This window comes from Penicillium soppii (genome assembly GCF_028829465.1).
Source record: "Penicillium soppii strain IBT 18220 chromosome Unknown utg000006l, whole genome shotgun sequence".
In the NCBI taxonomy this organism is placed as follows: domain Eukaryota; kingdom Fungi; phylum Ascomycota; class Eurotiomycetes; order Eurotiales; family Aspergillaceae; genus Penicillium; species Penicillium soppii.
In genome coordinates, this window is record NW_026643236.1 from 16,924 (window position 1) to 44,228 (window position 27,305).

The following is a 27,305-nucleotide window of genomic DNA, read 5'->3' on the forward strand; positions in this document are numbered from 1 at the left end:
AATTTATAAAATGAAAGCAAATGTATAATAAGATTAAGCTATACTCTATATATTACTAGTAAAAATCACAGTTTTATAATGTTTTAGTGGTTTTATATCGTTTTTAGTTCTTGTTGATCTTAAAGTAATAGAAATATATATTTCTCCTAGTGGGGAATTTGTAAATTTCCCTATGTAAGTAAAAATTCAGGTTAAAATCTCTTATAGCCGTTTAATCTAGTTATATTTTATAACAAATTAAATGTTTATTTCTCTATACTTTGATTATCCTTTTAGATACCTACTAACTTATATATTATATGAATGGTAAAGGTTTGAAGTTCTCTATGTCCCGACCGGGTGAAAATTTTTGAGAGGAGATTTTGGTTAATAGGCTGGGAATGGGCTATTAATGGGCTTTTGGTGGGCTTTATGGGTTTTTGATGGGCTCTTAGTGGGCTTTATGGGCTATTTATAGGTTTTATAGGCTTTCGGTGGGCTTTCGGTGGGCTTTATGGGCTTTTGATGGGCTTATGCTACTTAATTTATGATCTATCTAATTACTAACTAGCGAGTACTTTTGTTTAGTTGATATATGGATTTTTTTGTTTGCCTTATATACTATTATAATTGTCACGAAGAATTCAGGATCAATGATCCTGAACCGATTCTGCCGTGTTCCACCGCCTTTCGTAGTTCGTGTTTTACATTGTTTGATTGGAGGCCTCAGGCCTCAGGCATCACTACCTTAATTGTTTCAGCGTGTTGTTTCTTTCTTCTTCTTTCTTTCTTTCCCCATGTTTAGTATTCTAGTTGAATGCACTCTTTTTCATCAAGACTTGGCTCGTAACATAATACTAAACATCACCAAAACACTTTACTGAGCAGCACGACTGTACAAACCATCATTGTGATTGGTTTCAGCCCTGCTCAGCCCCACTTCACGTTCCTTGGCATCGTAGAGCCAAGACCTCCGAACCGAAAGATCGATAGAACCGACCAATCAGCAGCAAGAATGGCTGATTCGAAGAAGAAGACTCCCCGTATGACTCGGAGCCAGCAAACGAGACTCGCTAACAGCGATGATCAAGAAGAAACGACCACACATGATCCGACTTCGATTAAACTCCCTCCCTCCGACCTTTCGTCACCAATACGAGGACGAAGCCAAAGCACCGGTGCTAGTCTAGTTCATTCGCATCTAAACTCACCAGCGGTACGCGACACTCTCGCTCGGCAGGATGCACGACAGCGCTTCGAAACAATGGTCAAGAAGTACAAAGAGCTTAAAGCCAAATTCAACGAGCTAGAAGCCAGAGAGAATGCTGTTAGCAAAGAACTTAAAGAAAGCGTCATACTCCGAGAGCGAGCTAATAAAGAACGTGAGGAAGCGATTGCTCACCTAATAATCGCAAAGGAAAAAGAAAGGACGGCAGTGGATACTAGAAATGAGATAGCATACCAGCTGCTACAATCAGGAAACCATTAGCGCAGCGCATCGATTGTGGAGGCTGTAGCTACAACCCCTCGTGTTCAGAAAACGACCAAGATGCCTAATACTCCTATGCTAAGTGATAGCAAGGAAGTTCGCTTCGAAACCTGGCAAACAGTGATCCGACAGAAGCTACTTACTAATACAGATCATTACCCCGATCCGATCCACCGAATGATATATATCCAAAGTCGTTACGAAGGAAAGGCACAGCTACACATCGCACCAAGAATGGATCCTAAATCGGCCACTCACTACACCGATGCAGAAGATATTCTCATGCACCTAAAAACAGTGTTTGCCAACCCAAATAGGAAGGCCGAGGCATACACTCAGTTCCACAAATTGAAAATGAAACCAAAGGAGAACTTTACCGATTTTCTAGCTAGCTTCATACAGCTTGCCGAAGAAGCATATATTCCAATCCAAAACCGCAAGCAAGATCTTTATTTTATGCTTCCATACTTGCTACAAACCCAGGTGATGCTCTAGAAGAACCAGAACATAGTATCTTTCGATAAATTTGTCCAGATCTATATCAGTCTATCCCACGACATTAACGTTCAGCAAGAATCACGATCTGGTAACCGAGCACGAATTTCTAGTTCCGGAAATAACCTCACTCCGTCGTCGACAGGTTCAATCTCCACGACTCGAATCAAGAAAGAAAACTCAGGATTCAGCCCGTTGCCATTTACTAAAAGACAAACACTGATAAGAGAAGGACGTTATTTCAACTGTAAGGAGCAAGGCCATATGACCCGTGATTATCCCAAAAAGACAGGTCTAGTAACCACTACAGCAATTACTCAAGTTCCTACTCGCAACCCCTCTCCTCGCATCGAACTAGAAGAATTTGAAAATCAGGATTCGGGAAAAGCACCTGCCTAGGCGAAGTCTCCCTCCTAGGCGGAAAGAAGGTGTCACTTTATTCGTTGAATTTACAGAAGTTACTTGGAAGTCCATATGATAGTTTAGTATTTAACACAGAGCTCATAATCAATAGACGTTCCTTTTCTATTTCAGCACTATGTGATACCGGAGCAGATGGTTCAATTTTTATCGACATAGCTTTAGTAGCTTTGCTATGCCAACAGCAAGGTCTACGAGTTCAGAGGTTAGAAAGGCAGTACCCAGTGAATGGATTTGATGGCAAGCTAGCTAGGCCTATCACTTATACAGTTATTCTTTCAATGTGCATTAAAGGGCATGTCCACCAGCAGGTACCTATGCTGGTAGCAGATCTTGGAAAACACGACTTAATACTTGGACGAATATGGCTAGCGCAACATGACGTTTTACTCGACTGTCGCCGTCGTCGAATGATTTGGCCACATAAACCAACCTTATTTGAAGAAGTATGCAACCAGGTTTCCCTTCCCACCCCGATCACGATACTCAAGAAGCCTATTCCAACAAGCACCGCCAGTACGCATCAAGCAGATACAGACCGACGAGACAAGCTACTTGAACAAAGCATTGACCTTTCACCACGGAAGCATCAAGATCACTAATGGCAGAGAGCAAACCTCGAGAAAATGCAGAGAAATCTAAGGAATAACGACCCATTACTGCTGAATATATCTGAGTTCAACTGTCCACTAAATATCAGTATCATCGGTCCTACAGCATATCAGAGACTACAGGCAAGATCACTTTCTAATAAACGCACTAAAGTATTTTCCACTTCGCTTACCGAAATCGATCACATCCTCGATATCAAATCATCATTAGCATCATCAGATCCAGAGATAGATAAGATCCGAGCGACACTACCGACAGAGTATCAGGACCTAGCAGAAGTTTTCTCAAAAAGAAAGTCAGATAAACTACCTCCGCACCGAAAGGGTGTTAATCATGATATCATACTTGAAGCGGAGGCACAGCCAGGGTACTGTCCATTATACAAGCTTTCACTTGACGAATTGCAAGAAGCAAAGAAATACATTATGACTTCTCGACAAATGAATCAACGACAAGTCCGATAGAGTGAGCTACTTTCCCAATTCAGGTTTGTGATCAGATACCGACCGGGTAAGAAAAACGTGGTCGTAGATGTCCTTTCCCGGAAGGATACACCTTGTCAAGATACTGGTCGACAGTTCGCATTACTCCCGGAAAGTCATTTCGAATCCCCATCGACATTAACACAGGTCGCCCTATTACAAGTTACGGATTCAATTGTGGATCGTGTCAAACATGCCAACAAGACTAGCTCGGAACTAGAAGAATATCGGGAAATGGCCCGAAAGGGTAGTACGGTATGGACTATCAGCAATAAACTTCTGCTTTATAATGGCAATTTGGAAGTGCCCGATCAGGACGACCTCCGAGCTCGCTTATTAGACGAGCTACATCGACAACCATTGGTTGCTCACCCCGGCATTAAGAAGCTAAAGAAGTTAGTCTTAGCAAGATACCACTGGTCTAGCTAGGCAACCGATGTGAAGAGGTATGTCGACAACTGTCTAGTATGCAAACGGACAAAATCCTAGAGAGATCGAACCCCTAGACTTCTTCACCCCTTGGAAATCCCAGAAAGACCATAGGAGCATCTTACAATGGATTTCCGATCATTCCCAAAGGACCGACATGGATTTGATGCAGTATTCGTTATTGTGGACCGCCTTTCAAAAAGACCGATATCTATCCTATGCCATAAAGACACTGATGCAAAGAAGATGGCACGTTTATTCATTGACAATGTGATCCGTATCTCCGGCATTCCGTCCTCAATTGTTTCAGACCGAGGTGGTCAGTTCGTTTCAGAATTTTGGACCGAGTTCTGTCGAATTCTTGGTATTCAGAGGAAGCTATCAACAGCTTACCACCCGTAAACTGATGGACAGAGTGAAATTGCCAATCAATATATGGCACAAAGACTACGTCCCTACATTAAACATAACCAGGATGATTAGTCAGAGTGTCTACCAATGGTGGACTTCGCCGCATCAATCTTACCGCAGGACACAACGAAGAAATCACCTTTTTTCATTAAACGTGGCTACGAACCTATCATGTCTTTCGATTAGAGAGATCAAGCGACACTAACAACCAACGAGCGCGAGGCATCGAATATGCTCACTCGATTACACGATATTTGGCAAGAAGCAAAACAACAAGCTATAAAGTCTTAACAAATGCAGATCTAGCAGGCAAATAAGCACCGCCGAGAAGTGGATTTCGATATGAATGACTATGTTTTCGTGACAACAAAGGATTGGTTATAAGACAGACCGAGCAGGAAGCTTTCTCACATGGCCAGTGGACCATACAAGATTATAGAAAAAGTGGGCCACTCATTTAAATTGGAATTGCCCCCATCTATCAAAGTACACCCCGTGTTTCATGCCAGCAAACTGCGAAGAGCAGCTATAACGGAGCCTTTACGTGGTCAACATACCGATCTACCACCACCACTGCGTGTCGGTGAAACTGACGAATGGGAAGTCAACAAGATCATGGACTCCAAACTGTATTACAGAAAGCTGCGATACCGGGTCGATTGGCTCGGTCATGATGTCGATCTACAATGGTATCCCGCCGGGAATTTTAAGCATGCACCTGTGAAACTGAGAGAATTCCATGATCGCTACCCTTCGAAACCTGGACCACTAAAGCGTCTGCATGAATGGGAAACTGCATCAGCAAATGAGCAAGTGGTTGATGATTATCCCGACGATAATATGCCTGTTTCTATGGACTAGTAAGCATTTAGGGACTGAATGTAATTTCGCAAGGGGGTTGTCACGAAGAATTCAAGATCAATGATCCTGAACCGATTCTGCCGTGTTCCACCGCCTTTCGTAGTTCGTGTTTTACATTGTTTGATTGGAGGCCTCAGGCCTCAGGCATCACTACCTTAATTGTTTCAGCGTGTTGTTTCTTTCTTCTTCTTTCTTTCTTTCCCCATGTTTAGTATTCTAGTTGAATGCACTCTTTTTCATCAAGACTTGGCTCGTAACAATAATAAATCTATCACTTTGTAATGTATATCCCTTTCCCTTCTCTTTATCCCTTTACTATTGATTTTTTTACTGATATTACAATGTCCCAAAGTCAACAGTCCGACTTTGCATCATCTTTATATGGTGGAGACTTTGATAATTCAGTTTATCTTACTACCTCTTAGTGTCCTGCTACCCTATCTGGTAGTTAGCCTACGCTTAAGATCCCCGAAAGCTCTTTTCTTCGACCAGTAGTTCCTCTAGTCCCTCCTTCAATCTTTGAACGCACTAGACCCGATCGGCGAAAGTTATACCTACTATATAACCCTATAAGTCATAACGACTAGGTAGAATGGTGGTTACAAACCGATTATGGATCTAAGAGCAAGATCGGATAGGACTCAAATCACCTCTCTTCTGTGTAGAAACACTATGTTTAGGTTGCCTATAGTATTGATGGTACTGCAAAAGTTATGTGTAAGCATTGCTTAACAATTCTTAAGCACCCTTATACTATTAAAAAAGATATTCATAGGAAGGAGGGGCGTTATGGTACAACTACTATAATAAGACACCTTAAGACCTCTACTTGTCAAAAGGCATCAGGTCTTAATAAACAGAAGGGAGAGATATCAAAATTTCTTTAACAAATGGTATGTAAAGTCCTATTTTATTATTATATTATTAATTTTTCTGTATTAAGGACACTTCACCTAACGAAATATTCATATAAGAAGATTGGGAGAATGATATTCTCTAGTTTATTACCCTTAACCGACTTCTATTCCATCTCGTCGAGCACTATACTTTTCGAAAATTGATATCCAGAGCCCGAGCTAGCCTAAGCGAGCCAAAGATACCCTCTACCGATACTTTTCGTCGACAATTAAGGAGCCAGGTCAGGGAACGACAACAATCTATCCTCAAAATGCTTCTAGAAAATTCAAAAATATCAATTGCACTAGATTGTTGGACATCTCCATTTAGACAAGCATTTATAGCTATTACTAGCTATTTCATTGATATAGATTAGGTGTACCGAGAGGTGCTTCTTGATTTCAAACCTCTTTATAGCGCTCATACTAGCGCTAATATGAGTACCATACTATTACAGACCCTTGTTGATCATGATATCCAAGATCGAATTTTTGGATTAACAGCAGACAATACATCAAACAACAGAACACTAGTTGATTCTCTACAGCAGGCTTTGCCTCCTGATGTTAATATCATCCGGACCCCTTGTCTTGCATATATGATCCAATTAAGCTTGAAACAGCTTCTTGATTGTCTTAAAGCTGCTCCACTTAATGACACCACTGAGACTAAGTGGACTGAGAGTCAATCTATATTGGCTAAGGCGAATACACAAACCAAGAATCGGGGAATCTCCTATACCTTAAACAAGGTCCGATATCTTACAGTCTTTATCCGGGCAAGTCCACAGCGCCGGGATGCATTTTTAAAGCTCCAAAAACATGAGCTAGGACTTATAGCAATTCAGGACGTGCGAACTCGGTGGAATTCAACATATCTGATGCTTCGCCGGGCAAAAAGACTTCGTGACTATTTTGGGCCCTTTTATACAGATTATAGTTGTGATGATATGGCATTAAACAATGAAGAATGGCGTCAAATCGACTATCTTCTTTGCATCACTAAGCCATTCTTTAATTATACACTTGCTCTTTCAAAGACTCGAGATATAACTGCACATCTTGTGTTCCGGATCTATAATGCACTTTTTGAGCATTTAGAGAAGTCTATATCCCAGCTAAAGCGGAAGCGTGTTATATGGAAACAGCAAATGCTCTCGTCCCTTAAAGCAGGCCGACAAAAGCTTGATGAATATTACTCGCAGACGGATGAAGTTCGGGGGCATATCTATACAATTGCTACTATGTTAGCTCCTGATAGCAGATTCCAATTCTTTCTATCAGACGATTGGGATAAAGAATGGCGTGATAAATATCGTATCTCATTCCGAGATGCATTAGTTCCTTACCAACAGCATCTTGCTAGTTCTTAACACCCTAAGGACTCCTCTATAGGAGTAAGGCAAAATTCATTACTTCAAAACTTACTTAGTGGCCAAAAGTCTAAAGCAAAGCCAGTTCGAGATGAAATCACTTAATATCTTGACAGTGGTATGTATGAACTTCATTTAGTATAATGTTATTGATACTAATTATTTTAGATGTTACCGATTCTGAGCCTCTTTCCTTCTAGAGAGAGCACCAAGCCCGTTTCCCAGCAATCACTTTACTTACACGCGATATTCTCTCAATTCCAGCTACAGGTGCTGGTGTGGAGAGACTATTTAACACTGCTCGTGATATCTGTTATTATCGCCGTGGTCGTATAAAGTCCGAAACAATCTAAGAGCTTATGATATATCTTTGTACATCCAAATTCGAGCTTGAGATTCAAGAGGCAAAAGAGCTTAAAAAGTTCTTCTCTTTAGATGAGATTGAAGCATTAAGGGAGGAGAAGGATGAGAGATCTGAGGATGTTGAATCGGATAGTATTAGCGATACTAAAGAGCAAGCTATAGCAGATTCTAAGGATCTTATTGATGTGATTACTGATGATGATGTTGATGACGATGTTGATAATGATGTTGATGATGATGTTGATGGTAATCATGTCTCTGCTAATACTCATACTGTTGAGCTACCACTACCAGAGTTTGGTCCGCGGATACGTACTTCTGGGAGGAAGAGAAAGATCACTTTAGATGATGAATTTGAGACCTACTAGCAGATAGTGATATATAATAAATCAGAATGTTTTATATTTGGTTAATTACTGTTTTAATTTACGTGAAAACTAAAATTTGTAAATGAATTACCCAAGATTCAAGGCAAAAGATACATAAATTATGAACTACAGGAAAATCAGTATGTTTGCACTGTTTGTTAATTGATAGGCCCCCATTGGGGGCCCACGATGGGCCGTGGGCCCAAAAAAAAAAGCCCAAAGCCAATCGTGGGCTCAAGAATCGGGCCCAAGCCCAACCCATTCGTGGGTTGGGTTGGGTTGGGCTTTGGGCTTTGTGGGCTTTGCGGAAGCCTACGTAGAATGGTGCAACACCGTGCCAAGGAAAGAGATAGACACAGGAATGGAATTCAGGAAAGAAATATTTCGAGGCAAAACGGCTTGTTCTTGAATTGTTATCCTAGACCCCTCGGGCTTACGACGCTTGCCTTTGCCATTTTTTTTAAAAAAAATGTGGACTGGGATACTACTCTACACCGGGCGACTAGTAGACCTGGCTAGGAACCGCGGGTGAACCTCACGAACCTCAAGGAGGTTCACCCACCCGGAGGTTAAGGTTCCATGACCTAGAACCTCCGGGCGGTTCTATCTTGGACCGAACCTTATGGAGGTTACCCGCGGGTGAACCTGAGGTTCAACAAGTATGACAAATAGGTAAAAAACGTGACTTAGGGTCAACTACATAAATTATGTAGAAATAGGCTGTATTCTCTCGTAATTATAAAACAGAAGTTCATTAATGTATGCCCTTACAGGAGGATTTAGTGCATATCATGGATTCAGCTTCGAATTAGGGTTTCAACTTTTAATTATCAATAATTTATATTATATCTATAGTGCAGTGTCTGGTTATAGTTCTAAAGAGTCAAGATTTAAGTAATCAAGCTATATACCCATCTAGTAGTCTCGACTTCTTCCGTATTCTACCGGATGCACGATGCTGCGTATTAGGGAAGTTAGGTAAGGGTGATACCCTGTTCTTATCTGGTTCCGCAAATTCATCGGCATCAGAGTCTTCCTTATCGTCAGAATTAACTGCAGGCCGCTTTCTAGCGGCGACTACTAAGAGTAGCGGTACGTCTGGAGTTGCTTGCGTAATTGATATAGTAGCCGGTATATCAAGACGTATCTTAATATCCTCCTTATTATCACTAATTACCTCGAAAGCATGTGTCTGGACATCAAGTGCTTCGGCCGAAGCGGCTATCTTATAGTCTAAAAGATACTCTTAGAGAATCAGCCGCTACTCCTCCTTGATATCGAATCTTGTTGTACACATGTATAACATAATATCGCGAACAGTCTCTAGGTTTAACGACCCCCGGCGGTAGTGGCATATATCCCGGGCAGAGTTAAAAAGACGCTTAACTCCGGCACTAGTCGCTGGAATTGACATAATATCACGGGCAATACTTGTAAGAATAGGGAATTCCCTCTGATGATCTTTCTAGAAAATCCGAATAGATCCTTTGATAGTATCTAATTAGGTAAGGTTAGTTATATGATTCACAAAGTAGGCTTACTTACTTACCACTCTAGAGATATTTGGTGAGCTCGTCGTACTACGGAGCAGTTAATCGTTATAAAGAATCGCCGTTAAGGGCCTTCTTAAGCTCCGATTCAGTTATGAATAACTGGCTATCAGATTATATCATCTCTAATAGTATACGTTGGCTATATCTCTTAAAAAAAGACTAAAGACTCTCGCGGTATTCCTTTCTATAGTCCTTTCCTGTCTTAGGATCTAGGTCCCAATCACTTGTTAAAAAGAACTCTATCTTGCTCGACGGCGCTAGGATCGTCCCAATTGTATAGAGATTACCTTCGATACTATCTGTCTCGGCGTAGTATTTCTTTAGTTTCTCTTTCGTAGTATCGAGGGAGGAAAGCATTAACTGTTTCTAGGGAACCTTCTTTCGACGAAGCTGACCTATCGATCTTTTAAGATGATCGAAGAGCTTATTATAAATCCTAAAGACAAGGTGGATACTCGAGTCTTTAGTACGACAAACTAGCGTAGTGAGCGTGAAAAAGGGCTGAAGAATACAAAGCAGATAGTCAATCTATCGCCACCCCTTTACACTTAATGTAAAATAGTGTTAATCATAGTCGGAACAGAACTTGTTAAATACGATATGAAGCCTCTTCGCCCGTCGGAGTATTAGAAATGTCGAATTCCACCGTGTACGAACATCCTAGATTAGAAGAAGCCGTAGCGTATTACTAGGCTAGGTATTTAGGAAGGCTTCCTTACGTTAAGGGCTTCCGTTGATATAAACCGCAAGACCTCGGACCTATTAGGAATCAGAATAGTTAGTGTTATTAAATCATAATTTATGATTCATAAATAGAAGCATACCTTGTTTAGAGTATCGGCGATCTCATATTTCTGCTAGCGCGCACGAAGTAAACGTACACGATCATCAGACCATTCTGTCTCGGCGTTATTATTCTTTGGCGAAGCCTTGATTTTACTAAGCAAATCAACTAGACTTAATTGAATAATATGCGTAAGGCAGGGCACTTGGACAATCGTAGATTCCGTCTCCATATATAGCTTCTTGATTGAATCATTCACTGCTGCGATAAGTGTCTTATTGTTAGACGTATTATTAGTTGTCACCGCGAGCACTCGGTCAGCGATTTGGTGCTTTTGTAGGATCTAGAGAACTACGTCCCTAAGGTTCACGCCAGTATAAGATCCAGAAATTAGCTCAAACCTAAGTAGGACCTCACGATACTCCTATTCCTGGTCTAGGAAGTATCCTATAATAGCCATAAATGCGTGCTTAAATGGGGATGTCTAGCAGTTAAGCGCAATCGACATTTTTGCACTAGATAGGAGCTGTTGTAGTGTCTCTTGTTGATACTCTATAACGAAACCCCGGAGGCGGTCGCGAATCACCTTTCTTAATAGAACGCTCGGTGATATAGGTGCTAGCCGTGCGTAGGAAATAAGGTCATGGAATTCTTAGTGCTCGACGAAGAGGAAGGGTAAATGTGATACAGTGATTAGGTTTAGAATCTTCTGTTCCCATGTTTGTTGGGTAAAGAGAGGCGCTGGTCTTCTCTCGGCCTAAAATATAGTGAATTCATAATTAGTATTAATATTGAATATAGGCTATTTCGAACATACCGCGTCGCTAAGTAGTTACTAGATATTACCCTTCTTCGTAATTCGCTGTCGACACCTTAGCCTATCAAGATGCTTCTGCATCGATGAGTTTCCAGTATGATTTGTAGCTGGATACGTAAGAACTGTACGGCACCGATTGTATATAACGCCAGGCTTTTTATCTTTAGTATATGCAACTTATTAAAACCCAGTCCAGCAGTCTGCGCGACGGCTAACCTCCCAGTTTAGCCGCTTTTTCTTACTAAAATCGGTTTAAAGCCACCAGTTAACGAATTCCGCGGATATGTCGGTAGTAAAGACGATATACTCGTTAATACTATCTGGCTTGATTCGCGTAAGGGTGTCTAGGGCCCGAGGTCCTACGCGAGATCGGACTTGGTTATCTAGAAGGTCTAGAAGGTCTAGAACTGAATCAAACTGGCTTTCGCGTTGGGATAGCGTATCGTCAGGGGTAAGGTATTATAGCGCGTCTAGAGGTAACCCTTCGAAGCTAGATGATACGTAGCCGTAGCCGTCGGTAATCTGAGACATAATAACTTTAGTAAACCAGTGTAACTTAGCGAAGATAATAAGGAACTTACTAGTTATTCTATAGAAGTTACGGGGTCTTCTTAGGGCATCTGTTTATCCCTATTCCATAATGCTCAAATTGATATATCAACTTTTATAAGCCCTATCTATATCTGATTCGCTAGTATAGTGGATCACTATAGAAACGAACCTTAATAAACCTCAACTAACCTCAACGAACCTCAATGGACCTCATCGAACCTCAACGAATCTCAACGAACCTCAACGAGAACCTTAATATAGGAAAAATAGAATGTCTAAGTCTAATAATTAGGACATTTGAACCGGATTCACGGTATATCTAGATCAATTAATCTGAATTCTAAAAGACAAAGTGATAGAAGAGGATATAACGGTTTGAATGATATTAAAATAAGGGGAATTGAACTACATCTTTATAGTTTTCTTGAAGAACAGTAGTTCTACTAATAAAGATACACATACTTTACAATGTCTGCGATATATATATCCACAACTTTACATGCCATTTTATCGATGACCTCTATTGACAACCCACCACGTCGATATCATCGAATATTACCTATAATTTGTAGGTGACCACGCCTCCTATTTACTTTTCAATGAATATATCTTTATAATTCATTATGTTGATAAAGTATTCAGTGGAAAGTCTATTGGTTAACGAAACAGCTGTAAAAAACAGAGATGAATCATCAATTTTATCCAGCCAAAAGAGGAAAGGCGTCAAGAAATTATGTATATGCAGGTTCATGCGGGTCGATGGAGGTTGAACCTCAAAGAACCTCTGGAGGTTAATGGGCGGTTGGAGGTTAGTAAGGTTGGAACCTCACCTCAAGAGGTGAGGTTCGAGGTTCCGGGGTAGGGACCCATGCGGAGGTTCAAAGCCAGGTCTAGCGACTAGTATCCATCTTGGGCTCCATCACTCTGAAAATTGAAGCCATATCCCGCTAACCGAGCTCAAGTGTGTAGAATATTTTCTCATCCTGACTCTACGAGGCACTAGTCTCCCTGAACGTGCATGAAGTATGTTTCACCAGTGCAAAATCAGACAAACTTTGGTGGGGGCCAATTTCAAGGGTAGGAAAAAAGCGTTCTTTTGGCCTAGGATATGGCGTGGGTTAAGTCAATAGTAGGGGGCGGTAAAAGCGGCTAGAGGCGGCACTAAACCCGAACGGGAGTGCGGGTGAGGGCGCCAAACCCAAAGTGGCAAGGGGATGGCGGAGACGGGCAGGCGGTCGAGGGCGGCTACATTCTTTATGAATCCGGGGTTTGTTGAGATCTGTATCGGGCATAAAGCGGTTATATATGGTGGCGGCCATATATATCGCCTTTTCCGAGATCTTGTGTTCAACGGGTCGGAGGAATTGATGGAAGATGCCTTGTTTTCGTGTCTTTTGAAGCTGAATTGTGTTCTTAATCGCTTGGTTATGCCGTTGAATAGTGATTGCGAATGAATTAGCTACTAAAAGCAGATCAGCATTTGATGCCTGGAGGGCTCGCTTTAATGCTGAATGGGCGCCTATTCAAATTAGTATTTAATAGTTTATTTTAAATGCTTACTTACCTTCCACTCGGGACGTTGATAGCTCATTTAAATGAAAATAAGCCTTTGTATGGAACCGTAGAAAGGCCTCGGGGACCTGATTTATCCATTCATCGTGAATATGCCGTAGGATATCTCCGTAATATGTCTCGTAAAGGTATCGGAAGCCCTGCCAGCGTTGTTCATGGTCCTCCTTTGTGTGTGCGAAGAAGACTTGGTCTAGCTGGATTTTCATAGTATCCCACTGTTGATTAACCTCATCTTTATGGTCCTGAGATGTGCGGGACTAGGCCGGTTGTTCAGCGACAATAACCTTGTTAATCTAGGGGCGTAAACGGCCCTGGATATTTTTGATTACATGCTAATAGCATATCAAGGTATTAGTTTCTAGGAAAACCTCAGAAACTGCATTCCGTAAGGGCTTCTCTTTATCGGTCATAATTGTCTTCGGGTAAGGGATTTGCTGTTAGTTTAACAGCCCTTTAAGCCATCGTAGCACCTGTTTGTAGGCTGGTTCTCGCTCATTAGCTATAAATGCAGGCCCGATATACAAACTCTTACCAACCGAAGACTCGCCGATAATATCAAGTAATGGGAAGTGATATCGGTTGGTTTTATAGGTGCAGTCTATCCACAAAAAAAGGGATTGCTCCGGAGTAATTCAATCGAACTGCGGTGGACTAAGAATACCGCGGTTAGTTAGTCGTTCGTATCCACATCGTAGTGAATAATCCACTCTTCGTTATCCTGTTTGAGTAGGTTTTGAATCTGTGAATAACCTCCTAAATCCGATTAACGATGTTCGAACATAAAGCGCCTAATCCTATTAGGATCAAGGGTGAATTCTTCGTCCGTTGCTTCACATTGATTCTTGATTCCTTATGATATTATAGATGGCGAGGAGCCTTAATGGATTCCAGCAATGATTCGGGATCTGAACCGCTCGATCTGCCTTATTTAGAGGATAGCGAAGGTATGTCCGGGTTATCGATCATGGTTATGGCCACTTTTAACGACCTAGATATCCCAAAGCCTAGGGGCTGGGCATACATGTTAATAGCCTCAATAGCCTGCTTAATGGAGCGATAGAAGGGCTCGCCAAATTCAGAGACAGGCGGTGGGAGAGGCAGGGTATTAAAGATGATAGACATGATGAATATAGAGGCTGGATATGGAGGCTGAATATTGGAAATTGGTAGTGAAATTGGTAATGAAACGTAGGTGTAAAAAACCATTTAAAAAACAGGGTACATCTGGAAATCATGTGATGGCCTAATATAGTTTAGCGCTGGGTACAAAAAAACAGAGCTAATGTAAAATTGGACTTTTCAAAGTATAGATTGGATCTTCTTTAATCTGTTTTCTTCATTTCTCTTCATTTCTCTTCTTTTCCACTCTTTGGCTTAGTATTAGTTCAGATCTATCGTATACGATCCAATTAACTCCCTAGCTTTACTCTTCGCCAAAACAACTCAGCTACATCATGACTGTACCTCTGCCCCCGGAAATCTTATACCTGATCGCAACATTTCTGAAAAACGATGCGACCTCTCTAGTCCCCTGCACTTGCGTCTGTCGCCTCTGGCAGACGAATTTTGAGTCCCTCATTTACTCCAGTCTAGTTGTCTATAGTGACGATGAGCACAAAGAAGAGGGGCAACCCGGAATTTCTCTCGCAGATTTCCAAAGGCTCACATCTGGCGATGGTGTTGGAAGGCAAGCCTGGATCCGAAATCTTGACTACAATATCCTTGTCCCTTACGAACTCTTGGATTGGACTACACGTAAAGAGTGGAGGGACCCCGAAGCTTATTGTATCGAAAACCCCGTGAGGAAGGCCAATGATCTAGCTTTTCAGACGGCTATGCTCAGCCTTTTCCACACACTTCACTCATGGGAGTCAAACCAGACGCCCTATCTGAAATTGAATCTAGCCCTTCGAGGGCGGCGACGTGGCTCTACACCGGAACCACGCACCGAGGACTGGGACATCGCCGGTGAATATTGTTGGGATTATAAAACAGGACGTACATTCTCGGTCCCCCCGTATCGGGCGCAGTTTCTCAACGATGATCTACCATTTGTTCCGTGTATTGAGAAGCTCTCGTTCAAAAACCATGATCCCGGCTGGGGCGATCATCATCAAATTTGGACGGGTGTAGTGCAAACTATTATTCAACACTGCCCGAAACTCGTTGAATTAGAGCTGAATCTTAACGAATGGGTTCGTCCGGACCACTTGGAGTATATACAATTACGTCGTGCAGGTAAGCTATAACCTTTCTACCGTGGACTTTCCTTAGCACTAAGCTAAGAGCTACACAGCATTATCTTCTCTAATCGGTTCTATTCCAAGGAGCCTTAGAGTGCTATAATATGAAGGAGCGAAAGACGGCCCATAGAAATATTCCATGCCTACGCTCAATATCATCCCTTCGGGGGTTGATAGCATGAGCATAAATTTGCGACATCTTAGCGTTCACCTCGAAGAATTGAAGTTGAACAACACTCGTGTTCCATATGACTTTATGTGTCCTTTGGATGAAACAGGCCAGCCTGAACTAGACTCCTTACACTTGAATTGGCCTCATCTGAGGACATTGGAGATTGAGTTTGTGCCATCCTGCTATCCTTCAGGTAAGATATCCATATCTCCTGGAAGAAGGGAGCAAGAAGAATCAACCTGCATTTGATCCAGAAAGCCTACATTTAATAACGAATGAACTGAATAGGGGAAACGACTTTCCACAACACGCCGGAGGCCCAGGCCGCAATCGACGAGATAGAGAACTGGGAAGACGAAATATGCGATGTTGAAGCGGGATGGGGCTTACCGGAATTGAGAACTGAGGAATATTTCCATCGGCTTCTCATATCGCTTGGCTATGCGGCCCGACGTATGCCCTGTTTGAAGAGCATGAAATTTGAAGTGGAAGGCCATTCTGCGACTGAGTTCAAGCTCTATCTTCAGAATAAGACTGAGATCACCTTGGGATGGGAATGTTATCCACTGGAACCATATCAGCCAGATGGCCGGGTTGCGAAGGCTTGGAACTTCGACTTGGATGATGTGAGAACTCACCCCCGGTGGGAGGGTGAAGCTTCTGTGATACTTCGAAGCTGGCCGCCTGACATGCGTATCTAGGTCGCTCAGTGCGCAGCTTAGGGCGGCGGGGAGACTCAACCCTGGGATCCGGCACCTGGGGAGCCGATGGCTTCCCGAGGTGGTATTGTTACCGTGAACATTACTACCTACTCTTGAACGAAATGAAAATGAGATTAAGTTGATTGGAAAGAGAACAAAATCAATGCACAGGTGCCACTACCTTACACCTGAGAGAACGCCGTCTGCATTGTTGAATGAAACATAAACACATAAGAACGCCAATGGTATGGTGGCACGCCGGCCAAATCTCTCTCATATTCACATTAGGGGCAGTTATCTGTCCTCACATTCTCATCTATAGTGCTCAATTCCCCTCCTCCCCAGCCCCCCAATCCCAAGTGGCCAGATAGGCCGCTATACTACCTTACACGCTCTGAGCGAGTCCCAGTCCGGTCTAAACGCGATCATGGAGCATACCACGGAGCTCCTGGATGGTCTGCTCAAATGCGGGCAGATTCAGCCGGCCCAGGAAAAACTCCCATTCAGGACGGCGGTGCAATGGGAGCCGTTTCTGGCCCCCCGCTCACCGTGTCAAATATTACTTTAATACGTTTATTAGAAAGTGATCTTGCCTATAGTCTCTAATATACTATAAGACCGATAATACTAATATTTAGTAGACAGTTAAACTTAGATATATTCAGTAGTAATAGGTCGTTATTCCTCAGATTTCTCTACATTTTCTCGAGGTTTGCTCTTTACTATTAGTGATTTTGATACTTCCGTGGTAAAAGGTCAATACTTTGTTTAAGTAGCTTGTCTCGTCGGTCTGCATCTACTTAATACGTAATAGCGGTGCTTATTAGAATAGGCTTCTTAAGTATCGTGATCGGAGTAGGAAGGGAAATCTAGTTGCATACTCCCTTAAATAAGGTTGGTTCATATAGCCAAATCATTCGACGACGGCGACAGTCGAGTAAAACGTTATATTACGCTAGCTATATTCGTCTAAGTATCAAGTCGTGTTTTCTAAGATCTACTACTAGTATAGGTACCTACTAGTAGACATGCCCTTTAATACACATTAAAAGAATAACTATATAAGTAATAGGTCTAGCTAGCTTGCTATCAAATCTATTCACTAGGCACTGCCTTTCTAACCTCTAAACTCGTAGACCTTACTATTAGTATAGCAAAGCTACTAAAGCTATATCGATAAAAATTAAACTATCTGCTCCGGTATCATATAGTACTAAAATAGAAAAGGAACGTCTATTAATCATAAGCTCTATATTAAACACTAAACTATTATATAGACTTCTAAGTAACTTCTGTAAATTTAACGAATAAAGTGACACCTTCTTTCCGCCTAGGAGGGAGACTTCGCCTGGGCAGGTGCTTTTCCCGAATCCTGATTTTTTAATTCTTCTAGTTCGATACGAGGAGAGGGTAGACCTCGACATTTCCCGTCCATGGGAAATCTTTTTTGTCCATTTCCCATGGACAGTTTCCCATGGGAAATTTCAGCTTCCTATTTCCCTCCCACTCTGGGAAATGGGAATTCCCATGGGTCCCATAAAATTCCCATCCCATGCCAAGCCCTGCACAAATCACCTAAAATGGATGGATAACTTGCTGAGTTATCTAAATTGTTTACTGTTATTTACGCATGTTTTGGTCACTACAGCATTATATGAAACTTTTCTTCACTAACCTCTATATATTTTTATAAATCGCCATGTATATAGAGTATTTTAATAATATTTTGTATAATTACTTTAAAATTTTGTCCTTTTAATCAAAGTGTGCACTATGGTTTGATTTTTAAAGTCAAAGTATTATGTCTTCTATAAAACTATAAAAGATATATATTTGAATACTAGGTCTATACTCCATAAAACGGATTGAGAACAATACTATTATAGATTAGAGAGTATATTGATCAAGTAAAGTAAAATCATGATTAAGATTATATTTCTTGTTATTCTATTTACTTTTAATAATCAGAAACTATATTGTATAAGTACAAGGGCTTAGAATACGTTAATATATGTGAAGGGCTACAGCTGAATTGATTCAATTAGGCGGTGCCTGCATGCTGTTTATCTAAATCTTAGAGAACCGTAAACAAGGGAGCGGTCAACTGCTGTATAGTGTTCCCTAGGGCGGTCAGGCTACCCGTTCGGCAGTATCGGGTGCGGTGTCTGCACGGGCAAAGCCCGAGCCTCAACGTGGCCCTGGCCCGTTACAGCGGATGTCGGGTCCGATGCAGGGAAAACCACTTAGACCGCGGCTTGGCTCCGTTCCCTCGAGCTCAAGTCACGTTTCATTTCCCCGTTGGTAGCATAGCCGCCGTGCCAAAGAGCCTGTTTGACAGTGATGGAGCTGGGGAGATTCTTGAGATCAGGCCTGAGGCATTTCATTCTTGCGGCACGCCACCGACGCGCGTGTCGTCCTACCCGGGCCTTGCGGGGTTTAACTAGCTTCGTGTCGCTAGAATATTATGGAGCTATTATTTGACGCTCTGCGAATAAAACCTCCCTCCTGGTCGTCGTCCTTCCTTGCGGGCAGACGACTCACAACTTATGGCAGAGTGTCGAATCTTCGCTCTGACCTTGAAACATCAAGAGCCAGCCGTGCCTTCAACGACACTAATAGCAACAGATTCGATCTGACTGCGCATTTCTCTGCTCTTATCTTGGCCGGTTTGGTCGAGGCAGGGCTCCCAAAGGTATGCATTCTTTTTTTTTCTAGGCCTGGCTTAGTGTAAGGGCTGACTAAGTGTAGGTTCTCTCCGATGTTATTGAGGACGAAGGGGATCTCTCTCTCTGGCGTAAAGCAACTCTGCTATTAACGGAGGTTCTCAAGCTCGCCCGTCATTCCTTACCCCAAGCCGTCAGCGCAAAACTTCAAGTCCTTCCACACCTAATCCCACCCGCCATCGACTTTGAAACTGAGAATCACGACCTTTCAACGGCAACTATCTTCCAAATCGATAGCATCAATCGGACATTGGCACCTTCTGGTGGATATCACAATGGGCAGGGCCGATACAACATGGAGACTGATTTATCGGGCTCTTTGCTTCCCATTGAGCAGGGGAAAGACAAGATGAGTCCTTCCATGGACGAGACCCAGTTCCGCAATGCCATCTTGGAGACTCATGTCCTGAACACCGTCAACTTCAATAAGTGAAAATGGGATATCATCCACCACCTAGTGAAGGGTCCTCTCACAAATCCAAAAAGAATGGACGAGGCAATCAAAGGCTCCAAGTTCATGAAACGTCTCATTGGGTTTTACCGGCCTTTCAAGTATCGCTTCGCTTTGGTTCCGAACACAAAGGCAAATCAACGATATGTTCGAACCGGCTGTGTTCTCATGCGCACTCTCGTTACGACCCCCGAGGGCACCAAGTATTTGGCCGAGAACAAATTCCTTCGCCAGGTTGCAGAATGTTTGGCCCAGCTGGACCGCATGAGTGGGCTAACGTCTGCGTCCCCGCTTTTCTCCAAAGACCAGATAGCCAATACTCTAAGTGGAGGCTACTTTGCGATGCTAGGATTATTAAGTGGCGATGTCAACGGGCTGCTTATGATGGAACGATGGCACATGCTCAACATGTTTTACCACATCATTGGGCTGCGAGATCGGAATGATCTCATTCAGACTTTGTTAGGAAACATGGATTACAGCCGCGAAAGTCATCTCTGGGTTATGCTTTCAAAGGCCCTGACAATTGGTTCCAAGGAAATCCGGATCTTTGCAACGAGACTCCTACGCAAAATTTCCCGTTGGGGATGTAACTCTTTCGCCTCATGTGGCAATCGGCAATGCGGAATGGGTGGTCAAACATCTTGTCACCCAATTTTACGATCCCGAGGTCACGGTCTGCCAGGTTGCCGTGAAAATCCTAGAAGAAGCATGCAATCAAAGAGATTATCTCGAGTTCGTGGTCAAATCTGGATGGCCTCGATTACATCACTCAAGAGATGGATGACTGGTTCCTTGGTCGCAACGATAGCTATGTTGGTCTTGTTGAGGCTGCTCTTTCCCGAGCTTATGTCGAACAACCACGACGTGGCAGCCTTGTCCCCGAGGATTTGGTGGACATCCAAGATATCGGGTTGGTACCACCGCATTTATACCGAGAACTTGCACGAACTGCCGAGGGGTGTAAGCTGCTGGAGCAGTCAGGTCACTTCAATGAGTTTGCTTAGACGATTCGTGATTTCAGGTTGGATGAAGAAGACAATGAAATGCTTCTCAAAGCTAAAGGATGTCTCTGGGCTGTCGGTAATGTCGGCTCAATGGAGCTTGGCGCACCATTCTTAGCCGCCGAGATCATCCAACGGATTGTGCAGATAGCAACCAGTGCAGGAGTTCTCACTATGCGAGGCACTGCTTTCTTCGTTTTGGGTTTGATCTCTCGCAGTCGACACGGACTTCAAGTCCTGCGGGGTTTGGGCTGGGGTTCTGGTGTTGATCAAAAGGGAGATTCACTGGGACTTTGCCTCCCTACAGATTTCCAAAACTTATTCTTGGTGAGTACCTTCCGTCCATTTGCTTTCGTCTCATTATGCTCATCCATCTAGATTTCCTTCCCTGGCTTTGATTACAGATCGAAGCGAACTCCCAAGGAGAAACTCAAGGAAGCCACCACCGACTCCGATTCCGCCAACTAACGGATCTTAAAGTTGATCGTTGATATGGGCAACACGGTGCTCTCCAAACGAGCCGCTTCTGATCTCCAAATGTAAGTCTCCCAGTTTTCATTCTGCGACTTCTCACAATTCTCAACCACAGCCTAAAGTCCAAACAACCCGAGCGCTTCCACCAAGCCCATCTCTTCCGCAAGACCCTCTGCATCCTGGAGAGTCATCACTATAGACTCCCAGCTCGACGTTTTGCCTTGGATTTATTTGACAAGAGTGTCATGCGACGAATCGTCCTCGATGAAGATTCCGACTCGGAGTCGGACTCGTTAACTACTTCCAAGTCAGAATAAACCCCCCTAATCATTTCTTTTCATTTGAACTTTCCTGTCCTGCCAATATACCCTGCAAGACGGATGATTGGATGTTTGGCCTTTTGTATTCTGAGCGACGATTTACGCATCTTCAATCTATGACCTCCAAAAACCCTGGATATCAAGCTTCTTGACCGGCGTAGATCAGTAAAATTTTGGCCTCAGTCCAGCAAACTAATGTTACCCCCTTACCATTGTCTCCCTTATATTTTCTTTGGCCTTAAACACTATTGTTTCCGAACTTCAACTCTCCTCCTCTACCGTTGATTGTTCTCTGCATATTGCAGCTCTTTAGCCATGATTAGAAATTGGTGAATTCATATGTAGATACATATGTATGCACCCATACGTACCGGTCTTACCTTAGCAGTGATTTCTTATTTGAGCTGTAACCGCTCTTATCAGGGTGTTTACGCCCAGATCAACCTTGGAAAGGTTAGTGACGTGCAGAATCACTGATGCTTAGTGAGTCACGTTCTTCTACCTAGGTATATAGATACTCTGGGCTTGACTTGTCGGACTATACGGCGTCTTTGGAAAGGCAGTTAGCTACGTCGTTGCCAGGATCATCGCAGTGTCTGGGGATCTACTGAAGTCGGATAAATACGCCTCGAGTCCTAGATGAGGATGAAGAGTAGGGGAGTGATGAAGCGGAATCAAATCCTTGTATTAACAATAATGTAACGTCACAGTCTGCTTCTATCAAAACGCCTAGCGCTCCAGCCATTTTTCAACAAGCTGACCATCGAGAGGTTGCAGATTGGCCAAACTACAACTCTTGAGCACCGACCGATCTGTAGCAAAGTGTACCTTCCGGTTCTCCAACTGACCTATATCCTCGTAGAATTCGGCCAGCTTAATTCCTGGGTATTTATCGATATTCTTGGAGACAGGGTCGATCTGCTTCAATGCATTAAGCCAGTCGTTGTATTCGACTACCTCCATGGCACATCCCTGCTTGTGATAAAAATCAGAGACGGTGTGCACCAGGTCATTCCACTGGGCAATTTGCGGATTGACAATATTAAAGCAGTCGAATAATTGATTCTTGGACAAGTCGTCCTCAAGTCGGGACAACGTGAGTTCTATCACAGATTGAGCTGCAACATCCACGGGGACCCAGTCGACTGCGTCGTGGCCTCCAAGAGTAGCTGGAATCTTTTGTAGAGACTTGGATGTCTCAATTAAGGTTGGGAGCCATTCTTGACTTTTTGTTAGTGATTCTCCGGATGTGTAAAATTGTGTAGAACGGGCTACTTACCAGCTTTATTCCAAGCTCCAGTCCCGTCCACTGAACCTCCTAATTGCCCCAGGCGGAGAACAGTTGCTCTCAATCCGGATTTCCTCGCTGCCCGGAATAAGATAGAACTGGCGACGTGCTTGGATTCCCCATATCCCTGTCTTAGTGGAAGACAGGGATCGTCCTCGAATATTTCAGGAATAAGGGCATCGTCTCGAATGATATGTTGGTTCCCGACACTGGCGATAGAAGAAGAAAACATGATATGAGGACGATGCGTCGCGGACAATGCAAAGTCAATGCAATGCCGTACCCCGATGATAGCGGTCGACTCGAAAGATTCCAGACTGTTGTTGAAGTTGACAGGCCAAGAATTGTGCAGGAAAACATTGACATTTTCTTGGAGTTCCTCGTATTTGCTAGACGATAGACCGAATTGCGCCTGAGTTAGATCTGTAGTGAGGAAATCAACCTTTTCGGCTAGGTCGTCCACATCAAGTCCTCGGTCATACAGGCTCTTCCTTTGTCTGTATTCGGCATCTGCCGAGCGGTTAAAACAATAAATTCGTTCAAATAATGGGCTTTGCAGCATACAGTGGAGAAGGTATGTACCGAGGGAGCCCGTGGAACCAGTCAGGATTGCTTTGTATTTCTCAGATGGAGGTGGCATGCCAGTTACCGGGGCGGCGGGGAGCAATTTTGTATACTTGTATATCATTGCTGACATCTTCTCTTCTCTCGACATCAAGGTTGGCGATACTTTAATAGCGTTATGGTCGTTATCGGTGATTCTCTGCTAGATGGCTCGAGATAGTTGATTTATGGTTGGGTTATTGTATATCAACCGTGGCGGACAGAATGCTTGACTTGACACTTTTACACGGAAGGCTCTTGAGAGGATTTTGCTCATCTGCAGCACGCGCAAGGAATCAAATCCACCAACGAAGATGTCATCATTGTCGGTATATTCCCGGCTAGACGATGCTAGGCATGTACGCAGTGTCGTTCTGAGTACAGACTTGATACTCGTGAGGTCGGTTAAACCGTCGATAAAATCGGATTCGGGAATCGAGAACTCGTCCTGCCGCTTGTACAGTTGTGCGATCTCCGACTCATACAGCTCGTAGGTTGCTTTGCGCATGATGGAGCCTTTGGCTGAACGCTTGAAAGGCTTTTCCGGCGTAGCGACCATGGTCATGGAGTGCCACACCTTTGCATGAGCTGGACACCCGGCATTGGCCTTCTCCACCCCAGCCAGACCTCGTCAAAGAAAGCTTCGTCGTCTGCTGCCTTCCGATCCGCGTGTGGCTCTATAATCAAACCAGCCTAGAACTGGCCAGAACCCACGACAAGCGCTCCCTGCACCCACGGGTGTCCCTCTATGGTCTTTTCAAACGCCACGAGGCTCGTTTTCTCTCCGTTGCTGAATACCAGAAGGTCATCAAGCCTTCCGACGTACCGTCAGAGGTTGGGTTTGGTACGGTGTTGCTCGAATAGGTCTTTGGTACGCCACTCGGAGAGCTCAGGGAAGTTGTGAAAGACAATTTGATGTCGTCGATCCATTTTCTGTTTGATCACCATCTCAAACGAGCCCTCCGTCGCCGGCTCCATGACAATGCCTGCTTCGGCACTCCATTCAAAGTACTCCCAGTCATCCGGTTCTTGGGTAAGGTAGTTGGGGGCGTTCAAAATCTCCGTGCTGCCAATGGAGACTTGCAAGTTGGTGACTCGTGCGATTTGATCACCACAGGAGCGCGCCAGTGGGGCACCACCGTAGAAAACGTAGTCCAGCGTAGACAGCGCCTCGAGGCCATTGGGTAAGTTGCATATTTCTTCTAGGACAGACGGTGCAAATGCAGCCACGCTTGGCCTCCCTTGCATGATCGCACTAATCAATAGATCTGCCGTGACTGGCTGCCCGGGTGGCAACAAAGCCAGTGGGCCTTGGTGATATATGGAGCGGGCTAGCGTCACGATTCCCATTATGTGAAAAAAGGGCATCATCGACACCATCAGCGTAGGAGCGAATAGTTCGTCATGCATATTTCTGCGCCCAATTGGAGCGGACATGGATGTGATGGTATCCACGGCCACCAGGGCTCCGGTCCGGATGAAGATGGGTTTGGGCAGGCCTGTTGATCCGCTAGAGTGTAGGATAATCGCAGCATCATCCTCTCGAGGACGGCGAAAGTTGTAGTACGGTTTCGAGGCGGGCTCAGGCTGCAAAATCTCATCCAGATATGGAATCTCAACGGGGTTGAGCTCTGAATGGTGCATGGCTAAGCCTTGCATCTGGGCGGCGAATTCGGGCGTGTGGAGGAATTTTTTGCATAGTGTCAATTTGAGCAAAGAGACTTGGGCATCTTGAGAGTTACGGGGCGATGCTAGGAGAATCTTGTACCCCGTCTTCATTGCAGAGAGGATCATGATGGGATATCTGATATCGCTAATTCCCATATACCCCATAGTCTCGTTTTCTGCTGGGGGTCCAAGTCGAGCTTCCATCCAATGCGAAATGTAGTCAACCGCCCTGGCTAGTTGGGCCCAGGTAATGTCACTCCAGGATATAACTCCATTGTCTAAGGCCCCAGCCTTCACCCAGAGACCGTCTGGCTGTTCAGCAGCCAGATGGTCGACTACTTCGGTAAGAGTCCTCATCATGTTGATTATTTTGGAGGTGACAATGGAGAGATTTCACACGTATAAATCTAGACGATATAGCCCCCAAAGGTCTACTACTACATGAGACCATCATCGGATATTTCATATTCTAAAAATAACTATCGGGTCGGCGGCCGTGAAGTCAGCACGAAAAGGCCCGAGTTGGTGCGGCCGTTACAGAAAGAACCTAAGACATAACCCCCGACAAATTCCCCGTCGGCTCGCACATTACTGGCTGCTCGGAGAGGTCCCCGAGTCTAACTAAAGTTTGCGTAGCTGCATTCGGCGATTATGGCCCTGATAGGACGATGTGTGTCTCGTGGACCTGGGAGGGAGAACAAAGAGAATTAGGAGTAGATAAATCGATCTCTAGGGTCCCCAGATCTAAAAGGATTTCCTTCCTGAAAGATTTATTTCCCAATTTTTCCTTTGTATTTCATATTCAATCAGAAAGCTCATTGATCTACAAACGCCCTTCAAGATGCCGATCACCAACGATATCACCATTGAAACCTCCAAGTTCCACCCGGAGAATGTCACGGATGCAACAAAGCAAGCCGCAGCTCTCCTGGAAAGCATCACCAGCAAAGGCCCCCGATGGTGGGAGGTAGGCATCACAAAATATCGTGAGATGCGGGAACTTGGTCAGACGCCGCTGCCCATGCCCGTCTACCTTCCGGGGGCTATTGATAGCACTGTTCCTTCACGCGAGGCCGGTCGTGAGATCCCCATCCGTGTTTACAAGCCCGATAATGGCCAGCCCAGCAAAGGCGTCTTCCTGCACTTCCATGGGGGCGGTTTCGTGTTAGCAACGCACAAGGAGTGAGATTAGCCCCTCCGCCGATCCCTCTCCCCCAGCGTAAATATTAATGTTCTTGAACAGTTCTGATAGCAGCCTCCGGGCATACGCCAACGAGTGCCAGCTAACAGCCATTTCGGTCGGATACCGTTTGGCCCCCGAGCATCCTTACCCGGCGCCCGTACAAGATGCTTTCGATGCCGCCCAGTACATGGTGGATTATGCGGTGGAGGTGTATGGCGGCCCCCTCCAATTTCTCGGCGGAGAATCAGCGGGGGGCTGTCTCGCCACTCTATCAGCCTTACAGCTAATGCGGTCACGGTCGTCTTTCAAATTGTCGGGTCTCGTTCTGCCTTACGGCTTATTTGATCTAGGCCTCGGGCTTCCCACGATCGCGACTTCGACTAAGCCCCTCATGATCAATTTGGCAATCATGGAGCGGTTCAACAGTGCGTATGTGCCGGACATGAGCACTGCCGAGCGCAAACACCCTTGTGTGTCCCCACTATATGAGGACCTCCCGGCACTGGTTGCCGCCTCCACCGTTGGATCGTTGCCCCCCGCTCTCTTCCTTTGTGGGACTGAGGATCCGTTGCTTGATGAGACCATCTTGATGAGTTCTAAGTGGAGCATTGCCGGTGGGGAGGCGATCGTCAAGTTCTACCCTGGTGCCACCCATGGTTTCACTGCGTTTGCTGGTCTGCCAGTCGCTGAAGAGGCACGTGCGGTGAGCCTGGAGTTTATGCAGGAGAAATTGAGCTCGGCGTGATCAACGAAAATTTCAAATGTTTACGAGAGAGGAAGTCTAGAACTAGGCAACCATCTATCGGTGAAATAATTAAAATCTTGGTCGTATTCATATCATTTATATCATTGGTAGTTATCTAAACGTAATATACTCCCTAAATGTAGGTGATATACCTCCTATTCCCTCCGTTGGGCTAGTCTCTGTGAGTATTGTTCATTCTGTGTAGAAAATATATCAGGCTCGAGATTTCCTGAGAATGAGAAATGCATTGGGAATAAGTATGTGATCAATGAGT

General features: G+C 44.1%; 11 protein-coding genes across 11 annotated transcripts; 8 read left to right on the forward strand and 3 right to left on the reverse strand.

Moving 5' to 3' along the window:
- Window positions 1–5,790: 5,790 nt before the first annotated feature.
- N7529_007367 (uncharacterized protein) lies at window positions 5,791–6,451 on the forward strand (the record flags this gene model as incomplete). Its single annotated transcript, XM_057242894.1, has 2 exons — window positions 5,791–5,895; window positions 6,179–6,451. The coding sequence occupies 2 exons, from the start codon at window positions 5,791–5,793 to the stop codon at window positions 6,449–6,451; spliced, it is 378 nt and encodes a 125-aa protein (XP_057094432.1).
- Window positions 6,452–6,511: 60 nt separating this feature from the next.
- N7529_007368 (uncharacterized protein) lies at window positions 6,512–8,178 on the forward strand (the record flags this gene model as incomplete). The annotated part of the gene is made up of 3 exons (XM_057242895.1): window positions 6,512–6,758; window positions 7,507–7,565; window positions 7,912–8,178. The coding sequence occupies 3 exons, from the start codon at window positions 6,512–6,514 to the stop codon at window positions 8,176–8,178; spliced, it is 573 nt and encodes a 190-aa protein (XP_057094433.1).
- A 6,202-nt stretch (window positions 8,179–14,380) lies between these two features.
- N7529_007369 (uncharacterized protein) lies at window positions 14,381–14,578 on the reverse strand (the record flags this gene model as incomplete). The annotated part of the gene is made up of 1 exon (XM_057242896.1): window positions 14,381–14,578. One exon carries the CDS (start codon window positions 14,576–14,578, stop codon window positions 14,381–14,383), a length of 198 nt encoding a protein of 65 aa, XP_057094434.1.
- A 332-nt stretch (window positions 14,579–14,910) lies between these two features.
- On the forward strand, window positions 14,911–15,802 carry N7529_007370 (F-box protein; the record flags this gene model as incomplete). Its single annotated transcript, XM_057242897.1, has 2 exons — window positions 14,911–15,694; window positions 15,753–15,802. 2 exons carry the CDS (start codon window positions 14,911–14,913, stop codon window positions 15,800–15,802), a joined length of 834 nt encoding a protein of 277 aa, XP_057094435.1.
- Window positions 15,803–15,838: 36 nt separating this feature from the next.
- On the forward strand, window positions 15,839–16,572 carry N7529_007371 (uncharacterized protein; the record flags this gene model as incomplete). The annotated part of the gene is made up of 2 exons (XM_057242898.1): window positions 15,839–16,064; window positions 16,160–16,572. 2 exons carry the CDS (start codon window positions 15,839–15,841, stop codon window positions 16,570–16,572), a joined length of 639 nt encoding a protein of 212 aa, XP_057094436.1.
- Window positions 16,573–19,036: 2,464 nt separating this feature from the next.
- N7529_007372 (Armadillo-like helical) lies at window positions 19,037–19,728 on the forward strand (the record flags this gene model as incomplete). Its single annotated transcript, XM_057242899.1, has 2 exons — window positions 19,037–19,264; window positions 19,321–19,728. The coding sequence occupies 2 exons, from the start codon at window positions 19,037–19,039 to the stop codon at window positions 19,726–19,728; spliced, it is 636 nt and encodes a 211-aa protein (XP_057094437.1).
- A 54-nt stretch (window positions 19,729–19,782) lies between these two features.
- N7529_007373 (uncharacterized protein) lies at window positions 19,783–21,218 on the forward strand (the record flags this gene model as incomplete). The annotated part of the gene is made up of 3 exons (XM_057242900.1): window positions 19,783–20,709; window positions 20,754–21,077; window positions 21,129–21,218. 3 exons carry the CDS (start codon window positions 19,783–19,785, stop codon window positions 21,216–21,218), a joined length of 1,341 nt encoding a protein of 446 aa, XP_057094438.1.
- Window positions 21,219–21,242: 24 nt separating this feature from the next.
- N7529_007374 (uncharacterized protein) lies at window positions 21,243–21,541 on the forward strand (the record flags this gene model as incomplete). Its single annotated transcript, XM_057242901.1, has 2 exons — window positions 21,243–21,289; window positions 21,340–21,541. 2 exons carry the CDS (start codon window positions 21,243–21,245, stop codon window positions 21,539–21,541), a joined length of 249 nt encoding a protein of 82 aa, XP_057094439.1.
- Window positions 21,542–22,273: 732 nt separating this feature from the next.
- N7529_007375 (uncharacterized protein) lies at window positions 22,274–24,000 on the reverse strand (the record flags this gene model as incomplete). The annotated part of the gene is made up of 3 exons (XM_057242902.1): window positions 22,274–22,764; window positions 22,824–23,598; window positions 23,683–24,000. 3 exons carry the CDS (start codon window positions 23,998–24,000, stop codon window positions 22,274–22,276), a joined length of 1,584 nt encoding a protein of 527 aa, XP_057094440.1.
- Window positions 24,001–24,263: 263 nt separating this feature from the next.
- On the reverse strand, window positions 24,264–25,463 carry N7529_007376 (uncharacterized protein; the record flags this gene model as incomplete). The annotated part of the gene is made up of 1 exon (XM_057242903.1): window positions 24,264–25,463. One exon carries the CDS (start codon window positions 25,461–25,463, stop codon window positions 24,264–24,266), a length of 1,200 nt encoding a protein of 399 aa, XP_057094441.1.
- A 481-nt stretch (window positions 25,464–25,944) lies between these two features.
- On the forward strand, window positions 25,945–27,031 carry N7529_007377 (alpha/beta hydrolase; the record flags this gene model as incomplete). The annotated part of the gene is made up of 2 exons (XM_057242904.1): window positions 25,945–26,285; window positions 26,347–27,031. The coding sequence occupies 2 exons, from the start codon at window positions 25,945–25,947 to the stop codon at window positions 27,029–27,031; spliced, it is 1,026 nt and encodes a 341-aa protein (XP_057094442.1).
- Window positions 27,032–27,305: the final 274 nt, after the last annotated feature.